Here is a 21267-nt window from a genome sequence, read left to right on the forward strand (position 1 = left end):
AACAAGGACAATAACAGAACACCACTGACCATCACATACAGCCACCAGCTAAAACTTCTCCAGTGCATTATCCATGATCTACAACCTATCCTGGAAAATGATCCTTAACTCTCACAGACCTTGGGAGGCAGGCCAGTCCTCGCTTACAGACAACCCCCCAACCTGAAGCAAATACTCACCAGCAACTACACACCACACCACAGAAACACCAACCCAGGAACCAATCCCTGTAGCAAACCTCGTTGCCTACTCTGTCCCCATATCTACTCTGGCGACACCATCAGAGGACCCAACCACATCAGCCACACCATCAAGGGCTTATTCACCTGCACATCTACTAACGTTATATATCAGGGGGTAGCCGTGTTAGTCTGTATCTACAAAAACAACAAGGAGTCTGGTGGCACCTTAAAGACTAACAGATTTATTTGGGCATAAGCTTTCGTGAGTAAAAACCTCACTTCTTCGGATGCATACATGTATGCATCCAAAGAAGTGAGGTTTTGACTCACGAAAGCTTATGCCCAAATAAATCTGTTAGTCTTTAAGGTGCCACCAGACTCCTTGTTGTTAACGTTATATATGCCATCATGTGCCAGCAATGCCCCTCTGCCATGTACATTGGCCAAACCGGACAGTCCCTCCGCAAAAGAATAAATGGACACAAATCGGACATCAGGAATGGTAACATACATAAGCCAGTAAGTGAACACTTCAGTCTCCCTGGTCATTCTATTACAGATTTAAAAGTCACTATCATTGAACAAAAAAACTTCAGAAACAGACTTCAAAGAGAAACAGCAGAACTAAAATTCATTTGCAAATTTAACACCATTAATCTGGGCTTGACTAGGGACTGGGAGTGGCTGGCTCATTACAGAAGCAGTTTTTCCTCTCCTGGAATTGACACCTCCTCATCTATTATTGGGAGTGGACTACATCCACCCTGATTGAATTGGCCCTGTCAACTCTGGTTCTCCACTTGCAAAGTAACTCCCTGCTCTCCATGGGTCAGTATCTAATGCCTGCATCTGGAACTTTCACTCTATGCATCCAAAGAAGTGAGGTTTTTACCCACGAAAGCTTATGCCCAAATAAATCTGTTAGTCTTTAAGATGCCACCAGACTCCTTGTTGTTTTTGTACATACAGACTAATACGGCTACCCCCTGATACTTAATAATAAATAGTGTGTAATAAGCATGTCATAAAACAAATTGTGTATTTCCAAGATCACTGCTTCTATAATTTATACTCAGGTAAAGGAGAAAATCCCTGGAAGTATTCATTTTTAGGAGGGGGTTCGCAAGACTTGACATTGTCATGAAAGGGGTTCACAGGTTGTTAAAGTTTGGGAACTACTGCTTTAGAGCAAGCCCTAGGTGAACAGGGTAAGGGCAAAATTTCTGTGAAGGGTGAATTGCTGCTTAGAAAAGCTCCTGGGGAAAGGAATCCTCATGATAATCTGTGCAAGCAGTTCCCTGCAACTGAAGGGTGTGAGAGTGATTTAAATCAAGGAAGTTTCAGTTCCTAACAGCCAGAAATTTTCTGTTGTGAATGGATCCACTGACTTTCCTTTTGAAAGATCCAGTGTGGGTAGCTTTGAGAAGGTCTCAGTTGGAGTAAAAGCTGTTAAGAAAGTTGAACAGCCCTATAACCAAGTGGCTGTGTGTGGCCAGCTTGTTGGGAAGACAATGGTGTTGGAACAGGAATGTCTCCGTGCTAATTCTGTGTGTGAGCAGTCTGTGCTTCAGGGTCTGAGGACAGATTTGGTTACTGGTGTTTCAGAGCAGAACAGTTTTATGGCTAAATGCTTGAGGATGCGGGGGAGAGCAAGCAAACTCTCATCCTCAGACTCTTTGGATTTGTGTGGTATCTCTTTAAGACAGAGTCCAGCCTTGGAAATGATAGCAGTTAAGAATATAAAAACTGGTGGATTGGCTCCTGTCTGTGGTAATGCAAATTACTTGCCTGGCTGGGAGGGGAAGGACTTGCTAATAGCTGTTAGCACAGAGAGCCCACCCCATCAGCCAGTGAATTCTGTTGAGCAAAATTACTCTACCATTGAAAAGGAACGTTATGCCATTGTCTGGGCTGTCAAGCAACTTAAGCCCTATTTGTACAATAAAAAATTCACTGTGTTGAGTGATCATGTCCCTCTGGTCTGGCTGCACAGGGCCAAGGGCAACAACTCCAGGTTGCTGCGTTGGAGTTTAGCCCTTCAGGAGTATGAAATGGATATAGTCCACATAAGGGGAAAGGAAAATATTGTAGCTGATGCATTGTCCAGAGTGGAGAGCTCTTAGGATGCAGTCAGTGATGTTTGTGACATCCCTTCCTGCATCAATTTTGCGTTGGGGGTGTGACGTTATTGATATACTCTGGGACCATATAGATCATTGTTGCAACCAAGGTCCTGTAGTGGCAATCAGATCTTGTATAAAGGGGGTCAAATGGGGTGTCTAAGACAAGGTTATGGTTTACTGGTTATGATTATGCTGTCTATATGTGTGTATCAATTTTGTAGTTGAAGTTATGAATATTGGCTCTATACTATCTGCATTTCAAACGTATGCTATGCTTCTGGGTGACATCCCAGACAACATGGTGTTAGCTCTGCCTAGCCTGCTTGATAGCCCATTAAGGACCATCAGCTATACAATGGACCCATTGAGAGAAGGCAAATACACCTTGTAACTCAGCAAAGTATGCAGAGACTGGCCCATGTGACTCTAGACTCCATTTTGCTGTAATTTTCCACAGTAAGAACAAAGAGGTGTTCTTATACCTGGAAAAGACTATATAAGGCTGATGCCTCATCTCCATCTGGTCTTCAATCCTGCTTCTTATCTCTGGAGGGGCTTTGCTACAAACTGAAGCTCTGCACAAAGGACTGAATGACCCATCCCAGCTGGGGATGTTCCAGAGACTTGATTTGAACCTGCAGTTTATTCTATCACTGCTATAAGCCTGAACCAAGAACTTTGCCATTACTGTATGTAATTGATTCCATTTAACCAATTCTAACTCTCATCTCTATCTTTTTCCTTTTATGAATAAACCTTTAGATTTTAGATTCTAAAGGATTGGCAACAGCGTGATTTGTGGGTAAGGTCTGATTTGTATATTGACCTGGGTCTGGGGCTTGGTCCTTTGGGATCAGGAGAACCTTTTTCTTTTACTGGGGTATTGGTTTTCATAACCATTTGTCCCCATAACGAGTGGCACTGGTGGTAATACTGGGAAACTGGAGTGTCTAAGGAGATTGCTTGTGAGACTTGCGGTTAGCCAGTGGGGTGAGACTGAAGTCCTCCTAGTCTGGCTGGTTTTGTTTGCCTTAGAGGTGGAAAAAAACCCAGCCTTGGGCTATAACTGCCCTGTTTGAGCAATTTGTCCTGAGTTGGCACTCTCAGTTGCGTTCCACCAGAACCGCATTGTCACACCTGCTCCCGGCACTCTGGCCGCCGGGGAGAGTGGAGAGCCCCAGCTGGGCTCTCCGCCCTCCTCCCGGCGCTCTGGCTGCTGTGGGCTCTCCGTTCTGCTCCCGGTGCTCTGGCCGCCGGGGAGAGCGGAGAGCCCCGGCTGGGCTCTCCGCCCTCCCCTGCCGTGTTGGGGAGGGTCGGCGGGTGGCTTTTCTGCCTAGGGCAGCAAAAAAGCCAGAGCCGGCCCTGGCCTGCCAGCCAAGTAATTTGCAAATTTTCAGCTGCTTCCAATTTCAAGGCTGGACTCTGGCTTAAAGAGAGACCACACGAATCCAAAGAGTCTGAGGGTGAGAATTGGCTTGTCTCCCCTACATCTTTAAGCATTCAGCCATAAAACTGTTCTGCTCTGAAACACCAGTAACCAAATCTGTCCTCAGACCGGACTGAACAGAGCTTTAACATCTTCCCCAATCAAAAGATCCTTAGGCAATAACTTCCTTACACCAGCTTGCTCTCCTTGTGCCCTGGCTAGGATATCACTCTGATTAGACAGAGTTGCTACATCCTTTTCCAACCACACATTAGCAATAGGCCGAATACAAGCACCAGAATTGTCTGGTCTCTGGGATTTCGCCATGACACTAACCGGATGCCACCTAGTTCCAGTGCCATTCTCCCCAGCGGACACAAACTTAAGACCATTCCCTTCTGGGCTTTAGTTGAATCCAGAACCAACTCTGAGACAACTGAATCACCCTCGACCATCACAGTCTGCTTCACAGACAAAGAAGAGCCGGAGACACCTTCTCCTTTACCAGACACACAGCTCGGGATTTCATTTTCCTTGTCCCAGCGCACAGGGCTGTTCACAGACAACTGCTTGGAGACTGAGGTAGCTTCCTCCATAGGCAAGTCAATACCCCTGACAGACACAGGCACATTTCCTCCACTGTCACAATTCTCCACACAGGTAACAGGTAAGGTATAGGGACACTTATTTTTCACTATCCTTGCCTTCCCAAACTGCTGACTAGATAAAGCCATCAGCTCACAAGGCTGCCTGGGCTCATCCAAACTTTTCTTATTCTCCTCTCCCTTTGCTTGACTAATTTCAGATTTGCTTCTGAGACATTAGACAGACATTCAGAAACTTCATTCAGAGCCAAATAGCTCTCTTGCATAGACAAACATTTGGAGACGCCCTCCCCAGGCAAATCATTGCCATAACAGACACAGGTTTAAGATCATTCCTTTCCTGTGATTGGCTACCTGGACTGAACAGAGCTTTAACATCTTCCCCAATCAAAAGATCCTTAGGCAATAACTTCCTTACACCAGCTATATAACTTCATGCTTAGCACCATTCCATTCAAGGTGGATTCTGGCTAAAGGCACACGGACAGTAAACTCATACAGGACATCAACATTCACACTCTGATTTGGTAAGTAATCTTCCTCTTTGACAAGATCTGCTTTAACAAGAGTGGCATTAGAAGCCATAATTTGCCCTAAACAGCTTTTACCATTGACTTTTACACGCTCTATGATTTTTTCATTAACACTCCCATACCGAGCACTGGCCCAATTTATGGGGTCACCTTCTACTGAACTCACAGTAACGGCATTTACATAAAAGGTGGCAGCGCTGGGGTACATTTGGTTACACCCAGACAATTGCTCAGCGTTATACAACATACCAACATTGTTATCAACTGGACTTTCAGGAGGATACACTTTCTGCTGTTCTTCCCTTGCTTTTTGGACGTGGAGCTGAAGTCAGACCGTGTCCTGTTGCATCTGGTGAGTCTCCTGTTGCATCTGGTGAGCTTTCTCCTCAGCAGCCAGCAGCTCCAGACGCCCATTACGAGCTCTCTCTTCTCTCTCATCTGCCTCCCTCTTTCTTTGATCAGCTTCTCTTTCTAATTCTGCTATGTTTTGCTTTTCCAGCCATCGAAGATCTGCGAGCTTCTGTTCATACTCAAGTTGCAGTTTATTTGCTGCCATTTGCATTCGAACTTTTTCTGCAGCTTCTGTAGCCTCAGGTAAGGGCTGTGCTCCTGCCTCCGGATCACTGGCCATTAACAGATCTCTCAGTTCTTCATTTGTAGCTTTCTTTCTAAAGCTTATCCCCTTTTCTGAACACAAACCTTCCAGGGCTTTTTTATCAAGACTTTCATATGCTCTTTGCTCAGCCATTGCAACTGCTCTTTAACCAACAAAACTCTCAATCCCAACATTCCGATGTGGACAGCGCGGGGTTCTGACCCAGAGCTTCATTGACCTGGTTCTGTGCATTCTGCTGATACCGCATTGTGACGGCGCTGCCCGTGGGACCCAGCTGAGGTCACTCGATCAGGGTGAACTGCAAACAGAACAGGGCAGAGAAACCCCAGACGCTGGTGGATCTTCCAATACTTAGATTTACCAACCAGCCCAAAACAGGTCCTGTAGTACCTCACTGGTTACTCAGACGTCCAATCAACGCAGTTCCCTTAAAGTGCCCAGCCTCAGGCCTCCGTCCAGACACACCTGTCAGATATGATGATGATTACGGAAAATCTGATCTCATCATATAAAAGAAAAGGTTCTTCCAATCCCAAAGAATCAGCCTCATTCTCAGGTCCAATTATAACTTAGATCTTACCCAAAATACACACTATAGCCAATTCTTATTAACTAAACTAAAATTTATTAAAAAAGAAAAGAGAGAGAGTGCTGGTTAAAAGATCAATCTACAGACAGACTTGAATTCAATTCTTGAGGTTCAGATGCGTAGCAGAGATGAGCTTGTAGTTGCCAAAAGTCCTTTTAGAAATAGTCCATAGGTTATAGTCCAATGTCCATATTCAGGGTGACTCCAATCAATGACTGGGGATCTCAATCCTTATGGCTGAAGCTTTCCCCCTCTTGAAACCCAAAGCAGATCTGAGATGAAGCAGGATCGTGTCCCAGGGTTTTTATATATTTCCAGCAGCCTTTTGGCCTGAGAAAAAAATAGGCTTAACTCTCCTTCTTCCAAACTTCCTGGCAATTAGCACAGGGTAATTTATCCATTCAACAGTCCAGATACAGGTTACCACAACCTTCAAAGAGACATAGAGACAATAATACTATTTCCCTCAAGTGCCTTCCTAAATGTTAATATTCCTTTTTTGGTCTTTGAATCAAAGCTTTAGCAATAGACAAGACTTGTTTACTTACATCACAAGACCTGAGCAAACACCTCCCCTTCTACCTCTAACAATGCCGACTGCATTTCAAAGCTCTATTCATTTACAGATCTTCCTAACAAGTCTCTAAACTTCGGCCATGGGTCAGGTCAGTTTAATTAACTCTTTCTGGCCCTGTCATCTTTCAATGACATATTATATTACACTTATAACATCACCCCCCGTCTCCTGGAGACACCGCCCTGCTCCCAGTCTCAGCTCGGGGGTGGGGCAGGGCACGGACAGGGCTAAGGGGAGCACGAGTTAAAAACTTTGGGGACAGTTTCACTGGCTTTCAGCCCCCCACTATAAAATGTCCCTGCCCCACAGACAGCCCTGGCGCAGCCTGGAGCGTCTCCGCAGTACCCGCAGCATCAGGGATGTCTCTCTGGCGCAGAGCTGGTACCAGAGCTTCGCATGAACTGGCCTTCAGCGAGCTCACGTGAGATGCCAATAACCCGGGGGAGGTTTCATTGTTCTTTCCATTTGCTGAGTGCCCATCCCCCGTATCTGGGCAAGAGGGACTGAGGGAGAAAGGGCTGTGACTCCAGTTTGCTCACATCCCCCACCCCCACCTCAGTTCCACCTGCAACCGACACTATTCGTTGAGTGTGTGACCCCCGTAGACCCTGGTCACCCCATTGTGGTGCACACACGCAGCCAGACAGGCTCTGCCCCCAGCAGCTCCCAGTCCACAGAGAAGCCCCAGGCAAAGGGCCGAGGGGAAACACGCCCAGGGAGGGGAAGGGACTGAGCCGACATCCCGCAGCAGGTCAGGGGCAGAGCTGGGGTAGCCCCGGTCTCCTGCATGCTAGCCCACTGCCCCAGCCACTAGCCCACACAGCCTGGCTTCTGGCTGTTAGCTGCTGCGTGAAGTGGCCGAGGCCTGACCCCCAGGGAATGTGCCTCGGCCGCTGGCGGGGGGGTCGTGCTGTGATCCCCTTACAGAGATGGGGACTCCCAGCCACAGAGCAGCTCGTTTGGTGCCACGCAAAGGCGACGAGACGCAGCTGTAATCTGCTTCCACGCCCAGGAACCAGCTTGAGCTTCCGCCAGCAAGGAGGGAAGCAGTTAGAGGGGGGGGCTCTGGAGTGCGTGGGGGGGGGGGGAGCAGCTTATTGCTGGAGTGCGGCTGTCGGGGGAAAGCTGAACTGTTGCAAAGACCCCGTCCTGTCCCCCCAGGCAGAGCTGCCTGCGTCAGGCTCTCTCTAAAGCCTGCTTTCCCTTTAAGCAGCCTGGGCCCTGCCAGCTGGCTGGATTCCCGGGGAGGGCGGCTACATCCCGGCTCTGGGCAGCTAGCGGTTGTATCACCGCTGCTCTGGAGCTCCTGGCTGGAAGTGGGGGGCTTTCACTCCGGCTGGGAGGCGCCTGGCTGGGTCTGTGCACAGCTGAGTTCTGCAGCTGGGAGACGGGGTTGGGGGCACTGCAGAGTGTCGCTGCAGCCTGGGGGTTTGCACGGCCACAGAACAATGGCTGGCCTGGGGGGCCCTGTGCCATGGTGCTAAGGGGCTGCTCGGGAGAGGAACAGGCTTTGCTCTTGGCTGCAGCTGGGAGCGTTTCCTTCTCGGGTGGGTAAGGGAGCGGAGGGGTTCGGGGGGGGCAGTCAGGGAGAAGGGGGTGGTTGAATGGGGCCAAGGTTCTGGGGGGATGGTCAGGGGATGGGGAACAGGGAGGGTTGGGAGTGGGAGTCCCACAGGGCCTGTCAGGGGAGGGGGTGTGGATAGTATTCAAGAGGGCAGTCAGGGAGCGGGGGGGAGGGTTTGGATAAGGTGTTGGGATCCCAGGGGGCAGTTGGGGCGGGGCGTCCCGGGAGGGGGCGGTCAGGAGATGAGGACCAGAGGGCAGTTGGATAGGGGGTGGGGAGTCATGGGGGGGCTGTCAGGGGGTGGGGGTGTGGATAGGGGTCAGGACAGTGAGGGGACAAGGAGCAGGGGGGGTTGGATGGTTGAGGGTTCTGAGGGGGGCAGTCAGGGAACAGGAAGTGGGAGGGGGCGGATAGGGGGTGGGGGCCAGGCTGTTTTGGGAGGCACAGCCTTCCCTACCCGGCCCTCCGTACAGTTGCGCAACCCTGATGTGGCCCTTGGGTCAAAAAGTTTGCCCATCCCTGTGCTAAGGGGCTGCTCGGGAGAGCACCAGGTAGGGTGACCAGACAGCAAGTGTGAAAAATTTGGGACAAGGTTGGGGGGTAATAGGAGCCTATATAAGAAAAAAACCCAAAAATTGGGACTGTCCCTATAAAATCGGGACATCTGGTCACCCTAGGAACAGGCTTTGCTCCTGGCTGCAGCTGGGAGCATTTCCTCCTTGGCTGCAAAAGCAGGAACTGAAACCGCTTCCAAGGCCCTGAGCTGGCCAGCCCGCAGTGCCCATGCAGGGGCCGTGGAGGTGGGGGCTGTTCCTGGGGACTGGCTGGCCAAGCCGCGGCTACACTGAGCTTTGGAGCCCAGGGTGTTCTGAGAGCAGGGGAGAGAACCCAGGCGTCCTGCCCAGCCAGGCAGCAGAACAGGTGTGAGCGGGCGAGCACTGACTGCTGCGCTCCCTCTCCAGAGCTTCCCGCGGTGCCTGGGTGTGTAAGGGCCAGGCCGAACCGAGGGGATCCGGCGCACGTCAGGGCCTCCCCTGTGCCGGGCATGGAGCATTTCCCCGAGGGCAGCCGTCGCTCACCATGCCCCAGAGCAGGCGAGCTTCTGCGCAGCACGAGGGGCCTGTGGTTAGAGCCCATGGCTGGGAATCAGGCCGTCCGGGGTCTCCCCAGGGAAGTGTTAGTGTGCAAGGCCAGGTGTGCAAAGGGAGGCACTGAGCAGCCTGCCCCCGTCACCAGCAGTGCCAGGCTCCCGGGTCAGTGCCCAACCCACCAGCCGGCAGCTGCCTGGGATGGCTGCTGGCCTCCTGCGGGGGCTGGGTTCGGCTCACGTACTCCGACGACAAGGCCGTGGAGAATTTCCCGAATGTTTTTCTGTTCGTTGTGATCACTGGCTGGGGGAGACAAATCCAACTGCCCAATGAACGCTCCGGGGGGGCTGGCGACGTGGCCGTGCAGGGGGTTTATGGCTGTTCGTGCCTTAAACAATCCCCGAGCTGTGTGACTGCACCGGGGCTCCCACCCCTTCGTTCCTCTCTATCCAGCTGACACCTGCCCCCTCTGGGGTCTCCCAACCCCTCCTGCTGCCCAGGCTTCCCCTCCCATCCCAGGGCTGGGCCCCCTGCCCTGCTCCTTGCTGGGGAAGGTGAAAGAGCAGAGGAGGAATAGGGAATCCAGGAAGTGCCCCATGGAGTCGAGGAGCTTCCAGTGGGCTTGGTCCCAGCTGATGGTTATTGTCGTTAGTCCCCAGCAGTGTGGGGCAAAGGCTCCGGATACAGAGCGGCTGTCTTCTCCCGCTGGGTAGGTGTGACGTTATTGACATAAACTGGGACCGTATAGATCATTGTTGCAACCAAGGTCCTGTAGTGGCACCCAAATATTGTATAAAGGGGGTCAAATGGGGTGTCTAGGACAAGGTTATGGTTTACTGGTTATGATTATGCTGTCTATATGTGTGTATCAGTTTTGTAGTTGAAGTTATGAATATTGGCTCTATACTGTCTGTATGGCAAACTTATGCTATGCTTCTGGGTGACATCCCAGACAAACTGAGATTAGTTCTGCCTAGCCTGCTTGATGGCCCATTAAGGACCATCAGCTCTACAATGGACCCATTGAGAGAAGGCAGATAAGCCTTGTAACGCAGCAAAGTATGCAGGGACTGGCCCATGTGACTCCAGACGCCATTTTGCTGTAATTTTCCACAGTAAGAACAAAGAGGTGTTCTTACACCTGGAAAAGACTATATAAGGCTGATGCCTCATCTCCATCTGGTCTTCAATCCTGCTTCATACCTCTGGAGGAACTTTGCTACAAGCTGAAGCTTTGAACAAAGGACTGAGGACCCATCCCAGCGGGGGATGTATTCCAGAGACTTGATTTGAACCTGCAGTTTATTCCATCGCTGCTGCAAGCCTGAACCAAGAACTTTGCCATTACTGTATGTAATTGATGCCATTTAACCAATTCTAACTCTCATCTCTATCTTTTTCCTTTTACGAATAAACCTTTAGATTTTAGATTCTAAAGGATTGGCAACAGCGTGATTTGTGGGTAATACCTGATTTGTATATTGACCTGGGTCTGGGGCTTGGTCCTTTGGGATCAGGAGAACCTTTTTTCTTTTACTGGGGTATTGGTTTTCATAACCATTTGTCCCCATAACGAGTGGCACTGGTGGGAGTACTGGGAAACTGGAGTGTCTAAGGAGATTGCTTGTGAGACTTGCGGTTAGCCAGTGGGGTGAGACCGAAGGCCTCCTAGTCTGGCTGGTTTGGTTTGCCTTAGAGGTGGAAAAAACCCCAGCCTTGGGCTGTAACTGCCCTATTTGAGCAATTTGTCCTGAGTTGGCACTCTCAGTTGGGTTCCGCCAGAACCGCATTGTCACAGTGGCGTAGTCGTGCTTGGATCCACAGAACCAGGTCAATTAAGCTTTGGGTCAGAACCCCACGCTATCCAAATTTGAATTTTGGGATTGAGAGTTTTGTTGGTTAAAGAGCTGCTGCAATGGCTGAGCAAAGAGCATATGAGGGACTTGGCAAAAAAGCCCTGGAAAATTTGTGTTCAGAAAAGAGGATAAGCTTTAGAAAGAAAGCTACAAAGGAAGAACTGAGAAATCTGTTAATAGCCAGTGATCAGGGGGCAAGAGCACAGCCCTTACCTGAGGCTGCAGAAGATGCAGAAAAAATTAGGATGCAAAGGGTGACAAGTAAACTGCAATTTGAGCATGAACAGAAGCTAGCAGATCTTCGATTGCTGGAGAAGCAAAAAATAGCAGAGTTAGAAAGAGAGAGAGATAAAGAGGCTGCTGAGAGAGAGAAAGAAGCCGATCAAAGAAAGAAGGAGGCTGATGAGAGAGAAGAGAGAACTCGTAAGGGGCGTCTAGAGCTGCTCGTTGCTGAACAGGAGACGGCCAGATTTCAGCTCCAAGTAATGGAAGAGCGGAGAAAGTCATCCCCACCTGGTACTCCACTTCCCCCCCGCCATGAGAAAAACTGGGAAAGGATGTGTCCCATTTACAACGATACTGAGGATATAGAGGAGTTTTTGTCTACCTTTGAACGCCTCTGCAATCTGTACCAGATCCCTGAGGGTCAGCGAATGCCTGTCCTGCTGACCAGACTGACTGGAAAAGCCAGGGAGGTATTCAATGACTTGGGGGAACAAGAAGCCTTAAATTATGAGCGGTTTAAGGATTCTGTGTTAAGGCGGTTCAAGGTTACTCCTGAATCTTACAGAGTTAAGTTTAGAGAGTTTAAAATGTCTAAGGATTGTACTTTTGTAGAATGTGCTCATAAGCTGATGGGTTTTGTTAAAAGGTGGGTTGTGGGAGCCAAGGCGCATGGGAGTTTTGAAAAACTGCTGGATTTAATAACTTTGGAACAGTTCTTAGACATTGTGCCTGACAATGTGAGAGCAGCTGTGTGTGACAGGGACCCTGAGTCAGTCCTACGGGCAGCAGAGATTGCGGATGCCCATACCCAAAACAGGGCTCGAGAAGGGTGTAAAACCCCGGGGAAAAGTAATCACCATTCTCCCCAGTTCAAGAGGAGGGAAGGATTTAAAAATAAACCTGACTCTTCTAAAGGAGTTCAAGGGGGCCTGGAAGGTAGGAACTCACATCCCAGGACGGAACAGGTTACGTGCTATCACTGTGGTATCCTGGGCCACATGAGACCAGACTGCCCGACACTGAAGGGCGGCCCAAAACCAGCAACCCCAAATGCCACGGCAAATGCTAACCCTGTTGTTGTAAACTCACAGGCAAGCCACACAGAGCCCAGCATTGGTGCCCTGTGTGCAAATGCTGTTTCTGTGGTCTCGGAAGAATTTGACCTTAAAACTCACATTAAAGCTAAATATGGGGGAAATAACGCAGAGTTTATTAGCAGTGCAGGAGTGAATGGAGTGAGGTGTATGGCATGGAGGGACACCGCAGCAGATATTACTCTGGTTAAAGCAAGTCTTGTCAGGAAGGAAGATTATTTGCCAGGTGAAGATGTAACTGTTGTAGCCTTATCTAAGTATTTTGTCAGGGTGCCTTTGGCTAAAATCCACCTGAAATGGAAGGGTTTGGAGGGCACCATGGTTGTGGGAGTAAAAGACATAATCCCTAAGGATATTATGATTGGAAATGATATTAAAGCTATGGTCAGTCAAGTTAATACAAACCAGGCACAAGAGAGGATTGATCCTAAGGTTGTGCCTATGGAGGGTTTCTCCAAAAGTTTGTCCTTGGAAAGTAGCTGTTTGGCTGTGAATGAAGTTTCTGAATGTCCATCTAATGTCTCAGAAGTAAATCTGGAATTAGATCAAGCGAAGGGAGAGGAGAACAAGGAGATTTTGGATGAGTCTAGGCAGTCTTGTGAACTGATGGCTTTATCTAGTCAGCAGTTTGGGAAGGCAAGGAGAGTGGAAGATGAGTGTCCCTATACCTTATCTGTTTCCTGTGCGAAGAATAGCGACAGTGAAGGAAATGTGCCTGTGTCTGTCAGGGGTATTGACTTGCCTATGGAGGAAGCTACCCCAGTCTCCAAGCAGTTGTCTGTGAACAGCCCGGTGTGCTGGGACAAGGGAAATGAAATCCCAAACTATATGTCTAGTAAAGGAAAAGGCATCTCCAACTCTTTTTTGTCTGTGGAGCAGACAGAAGGTGCCTTTCGGCCTGTGATGGTTGAGAGTAATTTAGCTGTCTCAGAGTTGGTTCTGGATTCAACTAAAGCCCAGGAAGGGAATGGTCCTAAGTTTGCATCTGCTGGGGAGAATGGCACCGTAACTAGGTTGCATCCAGTTAGTTTCTTAGCAAAATCCCAGAGACCAGAAAATTCTGGTGCTTGTATTTTGCCTGTTGCTCATGTGTGGTTGGAGACGGGTGTAACAACTCTGTCTGATCAGGGTGATACCCTAGCCAGGGCACAAGGAGAGCAGAAAGGTAATTTGGTTGTGGTACCTACGGACAGTTTAACAACTTGTAGCAAAAAGGAAAAAATTCCTAAGCTTGTGTGTGGCAAAGAGAAGGGAAGTATTTCTAACCTTTTATCTAGGAAGTCTATGGGTTTGCCTGAAAGGGGATTGTGTAGAGATCTGCCTGATGGGCCAAAGGTGATCCTGAATGCAAGTAAAACCCAGACAGAGTCTGTTGTTGCTCAGGAAAGTGTTCCTTTAGAGCAAGCCCTAGGTGAAGAGGGTAAGGGCAGAATTTCTGTGAGGGGTGATTTGCTGCTTAGAAAAGCTCCTGGAGAAAGGAATCCTCATGGTACTCGGTGCAAGCAGTTCCCTGCAACTGAAGGGTGTGAGAGTGATTTAATCAAGGAAGTTTCAGTTCCTAGCAGCCAGAAATTGTCTGTTGTGAATGGATCCACTGACTTTCCTTTTAAAAGATCCAGAGTGGGTAGGTTTGAGAAGGTCTCAGAGGAAGTAAAAGTTGTTAAGGAATTGAGGCAGCCCTATAACCAAGTGGCTGTGTGGGGCCAACTTGTTGGGGAGACAATGGTGTTGGAACAGGAATGTCTCCTTTCTGATTCTTTAAACGAGCAGTTTGTGCTTCAGGGTTTGAGGACAGATTTGGTTACTGATGTGTCAGAGCAGAGCAGTTTTATGGCTGAATGCTTGAGGATGCGGGGGAGATCAAGCAAACTCTCACCCGCAGACTCTTTGGATTTGTGTGGTATCTCTTTAAGGCAGAGTCCAGCCTTGGAAATTATAGCAGTTAAGGATATGAAAACTGGTGGACTGGCTCTGGTCTGGGGTAGTGCAAATTACTTGCCTGGCTGGGAGGGGAAGGACTTGCTAATAGCTGTTAGCACAGAGGGCCCACCCCATCAGCCAGTGAATTCTGTTAAGCAAGAGAAATCAGGGTTTGATTCTGCAGGACAAGGAGGAAAGAGAAAACTGAATTTTGCAAAGGAAAGCCACAGGTTAACCCTAAAATGCCCAAACTCCAATGGTATTGAGCCAAAGGTGTGGCATGACAACCATGATTGTAGATGGACACTTGCAATGAACTTGTTGTTATTGCTTAATTTTGTAATGAATGTGTTGCTATTGCCACAAACTGTAAAAATGTACAATGTGTCTAATCTTTTGGAGAATCCCTTGAACATGTTAAAAGGAATACATGAGAACACACGTTATGTTAAAAGGCCTTGCTATATTGATGTTTCACAGTTGATGCCTGTAAACAATATGGGAACTTTTCACAGGGGAAAAGACATTCCAGACCTAATGTGCTGTATGAAAAGGAAGACTGAGGCACACTACCATATTGCTTTCATGGCTAAATGCCAAGATTCCTGTACTATGAAGAACATTAATATCCGCATTTATTCGATGTTAATTGGGTTCCAAACATTTGCCCGAGCTTGTGTGGATAAAGTAGCTGTTTTCTTTAGCTCTGGGCAAGATCACATGGCACATACAGGAACCATGCTGCCAGAGCAGATCCAATCCACTATTGTTCTAACTAAGTTTTACCTTGAGGTTGTAAAGAGGTTCAATCATGTGGTTGAACATGATTTTGATAAACCATTTCTGTTATACACTGGTATGGCTTCTAACCCAATACTAGCTGTAGTGAGACAGAACCCAGGATGGGGAGTTCTTGGGATGCAGTCAGTGATGTTTGTGTCATCCCTTCCTGCATCAATTTTGCGTTGGGGGTGTGACGTTATTGACATAAACTGGGACCGTATAGATCATTGTTGCAACCAAGGTCCTGTAGTGGCACCCAAATCTTGTATAAAGGGGGTCAAATGGGGTGTCTAGGACAAGGTTATGGTTTACTGGTTATGATTATGCTGTCTATATGTGTGTATCAGTTTTGTAGTTGAAGTTATGAATATTGGCTCTATACTGTCTGTATGGCGAATATTGGCTCTATACTGTCTGTATGGCAAACTTATGCTATGCTTCTGGGTGACATCGCAGACAAGCTGAGATTAGCTCTGCCTACCCTGCTTGATGGCCCATTAAGGACCATCAGCTCTACAATGGACCCATTGAGAGAAGGCAGATAAGCCTTGTAACGCAGCAAAGTATGCAGGGACTGGCCCATGTGACTCCAGACGCCATTTTGCTGTAATTTTCCACAGTAAGAACAAAGAGGTGTTCTTACACCTGGAAAAGACTATATAAGGCTGATGCCTCATCTCCATCTGGTCTTCAATCCTGCTTCATACCTCTGGAGGAACTTTGCTACAAGCTGAAGCTTTGAACAAAGGACTGAGGACCCATCCCAGCGGGGGATGTATTCCAGAGACTTGATTTGAACCTGCAGTTTATTCCATCGCTGCTGCAAGCCTGAACCAAGAACTTTGCCATTACTGTATGTAATTGATTCCATTTAACCAATCCTAACTCTCATCTCTATCTTTTTCCTTTTACGAATAAACCTTTAGATTTTAGATTCTAAAGGATTGGCAGCAGCGTGATTTGTGGGTAATACCTGATTTGTATATTGACCTGGGTCTGGGGCTTGGTCCTTTGGGATCAGGAGAACCTTTTTTCTTTTACTGGGGTATTGGTTTTCATAACCATTTGTCCCCATAACGAGTGGCACTGGTGGGACTACTGGGAAACTGGAGTGTCTAAGGAGATTGCTTGTGAGACTTGCGGTTAGCCAGTGGGGTGAGACCGAAGGCCTCCTAGTCTGGCTGGTTTGGTTTGCCTTAGAGGTGGAAAAAACCCCAGCCTTGGGCTGTAACTGCCCTATTTGAGCAATTTGTCCTGAGTTGGCACTCTCAGTTGGGTTCCGCCAGAACCACATTGTCACAGTAGGTACCGCGCTGGGCAAGGGGAGGAGGGTGACGGAACACTGCACTGCGAGCTGCTCTGGGTGTGGATCTGGGGGAGGGGGAGAGGCTGATCCACAAACACCTGCCGTCCCCTTCCAGACGGGATCGCAGCCCGTTAGTCTGGGGAGCTGCTTGGAGCGTGGGGCATGGAACCTCCACGGCCAGCCTGTCGCCAGCTAGGGCTGGCGTTTAAAGGGGCAGCGTCCGCCTAGTGAAGCCCCCTGTCCTGCTCCTGGGCCCATCTATGCTGAGCCCCTGGGAGAGATTGTCTCCCCCCGCCCCCAAACCGTTCCTGGTGCTCCTCTCGCAGGGCAGGGCTGATGGGTGGGTGCTGAGGTAGCTGGGAGTGGGGGTGATGAGATGGCTGCGCTGTGGGTGTAGGCGTGGAAGGTGTTTGCCAGGAGTCAGTGAAGGTGGGGGGAAGCCCAGTGCAGTTGGCTAGCGCACGAGGGAGCCTGATTCTCGTCCGAGACCCTCACTTTGTCCCTGAGCTGCTGCCACCTCCGCCCACCTGTGCCCTCCCGGCTGGGATCTGTCAGGAGGAGCAGCGAGAATCCAGGGGCACTGCAGGAAGTGACCGGTGGATCAGCCATGTCCCAACCCGCTCCCCTGATTTAATCTCTGTCTGCCCTAGGGTGCCTGGGCTGCGCGGCTCCATGGCCCCGTACCGCATCCGGCAGTACGAGGACGGTGACTATGAGGTGGTGCACACCATGTTCGGCCACGGGATTATGGAGCACACTCCTGCTGCGTTCATCTACATGCTGAAGCGTCTCCGGGCCCAGCTGCACTTCCTGGGCCTGTTCCTGGCGGTGCTCGCAGCCTCCGAGTCCCTCCTGGTCTCCCTCCTGGCTCTCCTGCTCGCTCTCACTGGGGGCTGGTTTTGCATCCGGTCTCTCTGGACCAATTTCGCCCAGCAGTTTCTTCGCGACGACCTACTAGACATCCGGAGAACCTACCTGAAGGCAGACTCTTGTTTCTGGGTGGCAGAGGCTGAGGGGGCGGTGGTGGGTATAGTTGGGGCCATGCTGCCGGAGGACCCCTCGGAAAGGGGGCGCGCCCTGGAACTGAAGCGCATGTCCGTGGGGAGGGAGCACCGGGGCCGGGGCATCGCCAAGGCGCTCTGCAGGACGGTCATCCGCTTCACCCAGGAACGCGGGTACAGTGCGGTCGTGCTGACCACCACCATGGTTCACTACTCGGCCCAGCAGCTGTACGAGAGCATGGGCTTCCGGAGGGTCTCGCAGAGGTCCCCATCGCTTCTCACCAGCTTCCTGCAGTTCTCCCTGTTCTATTACCGATACGAGATTCCAGGGTCTCGCTGAAGGCTCAGGGGTGGAGATTCTTCACCTGCCTGCTCAGCCGCTGGGAGCTTTGCCTGGCTTGTTAATTAACTCCCAGCAAGTTGTTATTTTTTTACCTTTTGGGTTAAAAAATAAACTGAGCTTGGAGAAAAAGTCTCGTGCTTGTGACACTGTTCTTGTGCTGGCTTGGGATTATTGTTCCCCCAGGGGCTCGCTCTTCCCCACAGCCACCTGGGTCCCCTGGATCTGAACTTCACCCCTGGAGCTGAGCCGGCCGGGATCAGACTCACCCCCATTTGCTCAGTGGTTCCTAGATGATCCCTGACCCCTAAAGAACCAGGCGACCCTGGCAAGGAAACCTCCCTGAAGGTTCATTTGAATTTTCACCCACCTTCTTTGAAAAGTTCGTGTCTCATTCCTGTCATCCACAGAAATGACCAATTCTTGGATCTTGCCAATTTTTTCATCCCCCACAACATCCAGTAGCAGTGAGTTCCACAGGCTGGCTATGTGTCGTGTGGAAAAGGCAATTCCTTTGCTAGGTTTACAATTCCCACCTTTCACTTTCGCTGGCTGTCCCCTTGTTGGTGTATCCCGAGACAAGGAGAACAGAAGAGCCGGATCTTCGTTCTGTAGCCCATTCGTTCTTTTATTCATGTTGAGCACGTCACCTTAGAAAGGAGACGGATAAGAGTGAACAAGCCCAGGCTCGTTGATCTCTTCATGGGAGAGTTTTTTCCAGGCCCTTGTTGATCCCCGTTGCCCTCCTCTGAACCCGCTAGTTCTGCAATGTCCCTTCGGAGCCGGACTGTATCCAGATCGACCTCTCTTTGCTGGACCGTGTGGGCCGGGCACGTGGCAGCCCTGGGTGCAGATGCTCACTTGCTCTTGCTCCTCGCAGCCCAGAGTCCTCGGCACCTCCCCGACAGCCCCGCTCGCTCACCCGTTCCCAGGCAGTGCGAGGTGTCTCGATTGCAGCAGCAGCCGTGGCAGGAGACGAGTGAGGGTGTGAGCATCTGTATAGGGATAGCTGAGAGGTTTGAGCATTGGTCTGCTAAAGCCAGGATTGTGAGTTCAATCCTTGAGAGGGTCACTGAGGGATCTGGGTCAAAATCAGTACTTGGTCCTGCTAGTGAAGGCAGAGGGCTGGACTCGATGACCTTTCAAGGTCCCTTCCAAGGTCCCTTCCAGTTCTATGAGATAGGTGAACGCCCTGCTTGGCAGGAGCACACAGCTCTGTCTGGGGGTTCGTGTCCTCGGCACTAAGGGCACAGCTGGGCGGCTGGTTCCCAGGGCAGTCGACGGAGACGTGCTAGCTCTGATTTGAGCTGGCGGGCTAAAAGTAGCCGTGTGGCTGCAGTAGCTCAGGCTAGCTGGCTGGGTACGTACCCAGGGGAGGGCAGATGAGAATGGATGTGGGCGACTGGCCTGAGCTACGGGTCTCCAAGAGCGGTGTGACCCCAATGGCCTGGTGTGCCAGTGCCAGGCAGTGCCCCCCAGCCCCACACTACACAGGGGCTGGGAGGTGCTGGTCCTTGGCTGGGTGGTGCCGCCCAGGGGGAAAGCCCTGCAGTGTTGTCACCAGCCAGCAGCCGGGTTTCTGTTGATAAATGCAAAGTAATGCACATCGGAAAACATAATCCCAAGTATACATATAAAATGATGAGGTCTAAATGAGCTGTTACGACTCAAGAAAGAGATGTGCTGGGACTACCTCTGAGCCCGTTTTCCCTGGCAGCTTGGGACTTCAGTACCCTGCCTGCTGGAGCCAGACACGCTAGCCTGCGGCAAACACAGACCCAAGTCTGAACCATGTCCCCCACAAGCTGCAGGCTTAACTGAAAACAGCTTAAGAAGTGCTCCTGTCTTCAGCACCCAGATACCCAGCTCCCAATGGGGTCCAAACCCCAAATAAATCAATTTTACCCATAAATTGTCCACCCTCTATAACATTGAGAGGGAGGTATGCACAGCTCTTTGCTCCCCCAGGTATTTATACTTGCTCTGAGTTAATTAATAAGCAAAAAGTGATTTTTTTAGATATAAAAAGTAGAATTTCAAGTGTCTTCCTAAATGTTAATATTCCTTTTTTGATCTTTGAATCAAAGCTATAGCAACAGACAAGACTTGTTTGCTTACATCACAAGACCTGAGCAAACACCTACCCTTCTACCTCTAACAATGCCAGCACATTTCAAAGCTCTATTCATTTACATATCTTCCTAACTAGTCTCTAAAGTTTGGCCATGAGTCAGGTCAGTCTGTGAGTTAATTAACTCTTTCTGGCCCTGTCACCTTTCAATGAGATATTATATTACACTCATAACATTACACCCCCACCATGAAATTGATGCAGGAAGGGATGACATGAACATCGCTGAGTGCATCCCAAGAGCTCCCCATCCTGGGTTTCTGTCTCACTACAGCTTGTACTGGGTTAGAAGCCAGTATCAGTGTGTAAACAGAGTCAGGATGAACTCTACCCTGACATCTGGTGGTGAATTGTGGCGAGTTTTGAAAAAGAACTTCAGGAGCTGATCTTGTTTGCGTAGGCACACCCACCCCGCCTAGCATGAGCCCACAGCAGCCCAAATGGTCACTTCGGCTGCTGTCTGATCCCCAATTTCTCTGTTATTGGGGCAGGAAGAATTAAGTGTTGTTACCCTGATTATGTGAATCAGGGACAATGAAACTGTTTTATGACAGAGGGACTCGCCATCAACTAAGTAGCAGTCACTAGACAAGGGACATGGGTTCCGAAACCCAGTGAATTGAGAGAGGCTGGGGACAAGTATTTGTATATGATGGCATGGGCCCCTTTTGAGGGCCTGAAATACCAATTGTACCACCACCACCACCTCCTCCTCCTCCTTCTCTCTCTCCTGTGGAATATCAGAGCTAATTTTATATTCCATTAGGAGTCTAGTTACAGGCTGCTGAGCTGAATTCACTTTGGGCTAATGGAGCACCAGCATTAAGGCTCCTCTCCTACAAGCTGAAATCACTGAGTGCTTGGGGCGGGGGGTGTCTGAAGGTATGTTGTTGAGTGGCTGCTGGAGCAGAGCAGAGCAGTTTGCGGGATGACTGGAGCGACTTGTGGGACAGCTGGTGGAGCGGAGCGGCTGGTGGAGCAGAGCAGTTTGCGAGATGGCTGGAGTGGCTCGTGGTGAAGGCTGCAGCAGAACCCCATAGAGAGGCGGGGCAGTTGGCCTCTAACTGAGTACGGTGCCCCTTAACACCCCGCACTACCACCCCCCAAGGCAGGGAGGTAAAACTCTTTCAGATAAACTTTTGAACTCCGGGGCTGCACTGACCAGGGACAGAGACTTTTGGGTTGTTGGATTTTTTGGTGATTTTTGGGTTGCTGGACTCAAGAGACTTTTGGGGTGTTGGACTTTTGGGACTTTGGGTGATCTTTTGGGTTGCGGGACTTAAGACCTTGAGGGGAAAAGGATACTGC

General features: G+C 49.8%; 2 protein-coding genes across 9 annotated transcripts in view; one reads left to right on the top strand and one right to left on the bottom strand.

The window, feature by feature from the left end:
- The window catches only part of LOC101946392 (putative N-acetyltransferase 8B), a 74909-nt gene extending 56905 nt beyond the window's left edge, over positions 1-18004 (top strand). The window contains exons 1-4 of one of the 8 annotated variants that reach the window (XM_065598457.1): positions 4649-4863; positions 5146-5221; positions 5369-5463; positions 17138-18002. In XM_065598457.1, coding sequence (XP_065454529.1) covers positions 17160-17828 — 669 coding nt within the window. In that variant the 5' untranslated portion in view covers positions 4649-4863; positions 5146-5221; positions 5369-5463; positions 17138-17159 and the 3' untranslated portion in view covers positions 17829-18002. Of the gene's footprint in view, positions 1-4643; positions 4864-5041; positions 5222-5368; positions 5464-6535; positions 8199-10735; positions 16035-17137 lie in introns of those variants that run through there. The other 7 variants (XM_065598456.1, XM_065598463.1, XM_065598462.1 and 4 more) reach the window with 7 other exon arrangements.
- LOC135984057 (N-acetyltransferase 8-like) overlaps positions 1-21267 on the bottom strand; it is a 436601-nt gene that overhangs the window by 248084 nt on the left and 167250 nt on the right. The window lies entirely within an intron of this gene.

The sequence above is a fragment of the Chrysemys picta genome, chromosome 5, assembly GCF_011386835.1.
Source record: "Chrysemys picta bellii isolate R12L10 chromosome 5, ASM1138683v2, whole genome shotgun sequence".
Classification (NCBI taxonomy): domain Eukaryota; kingdom Metazoa; phylum Chordata; order Testudines; family Emydidae; genus Chrysemys; species Chrysemys picta.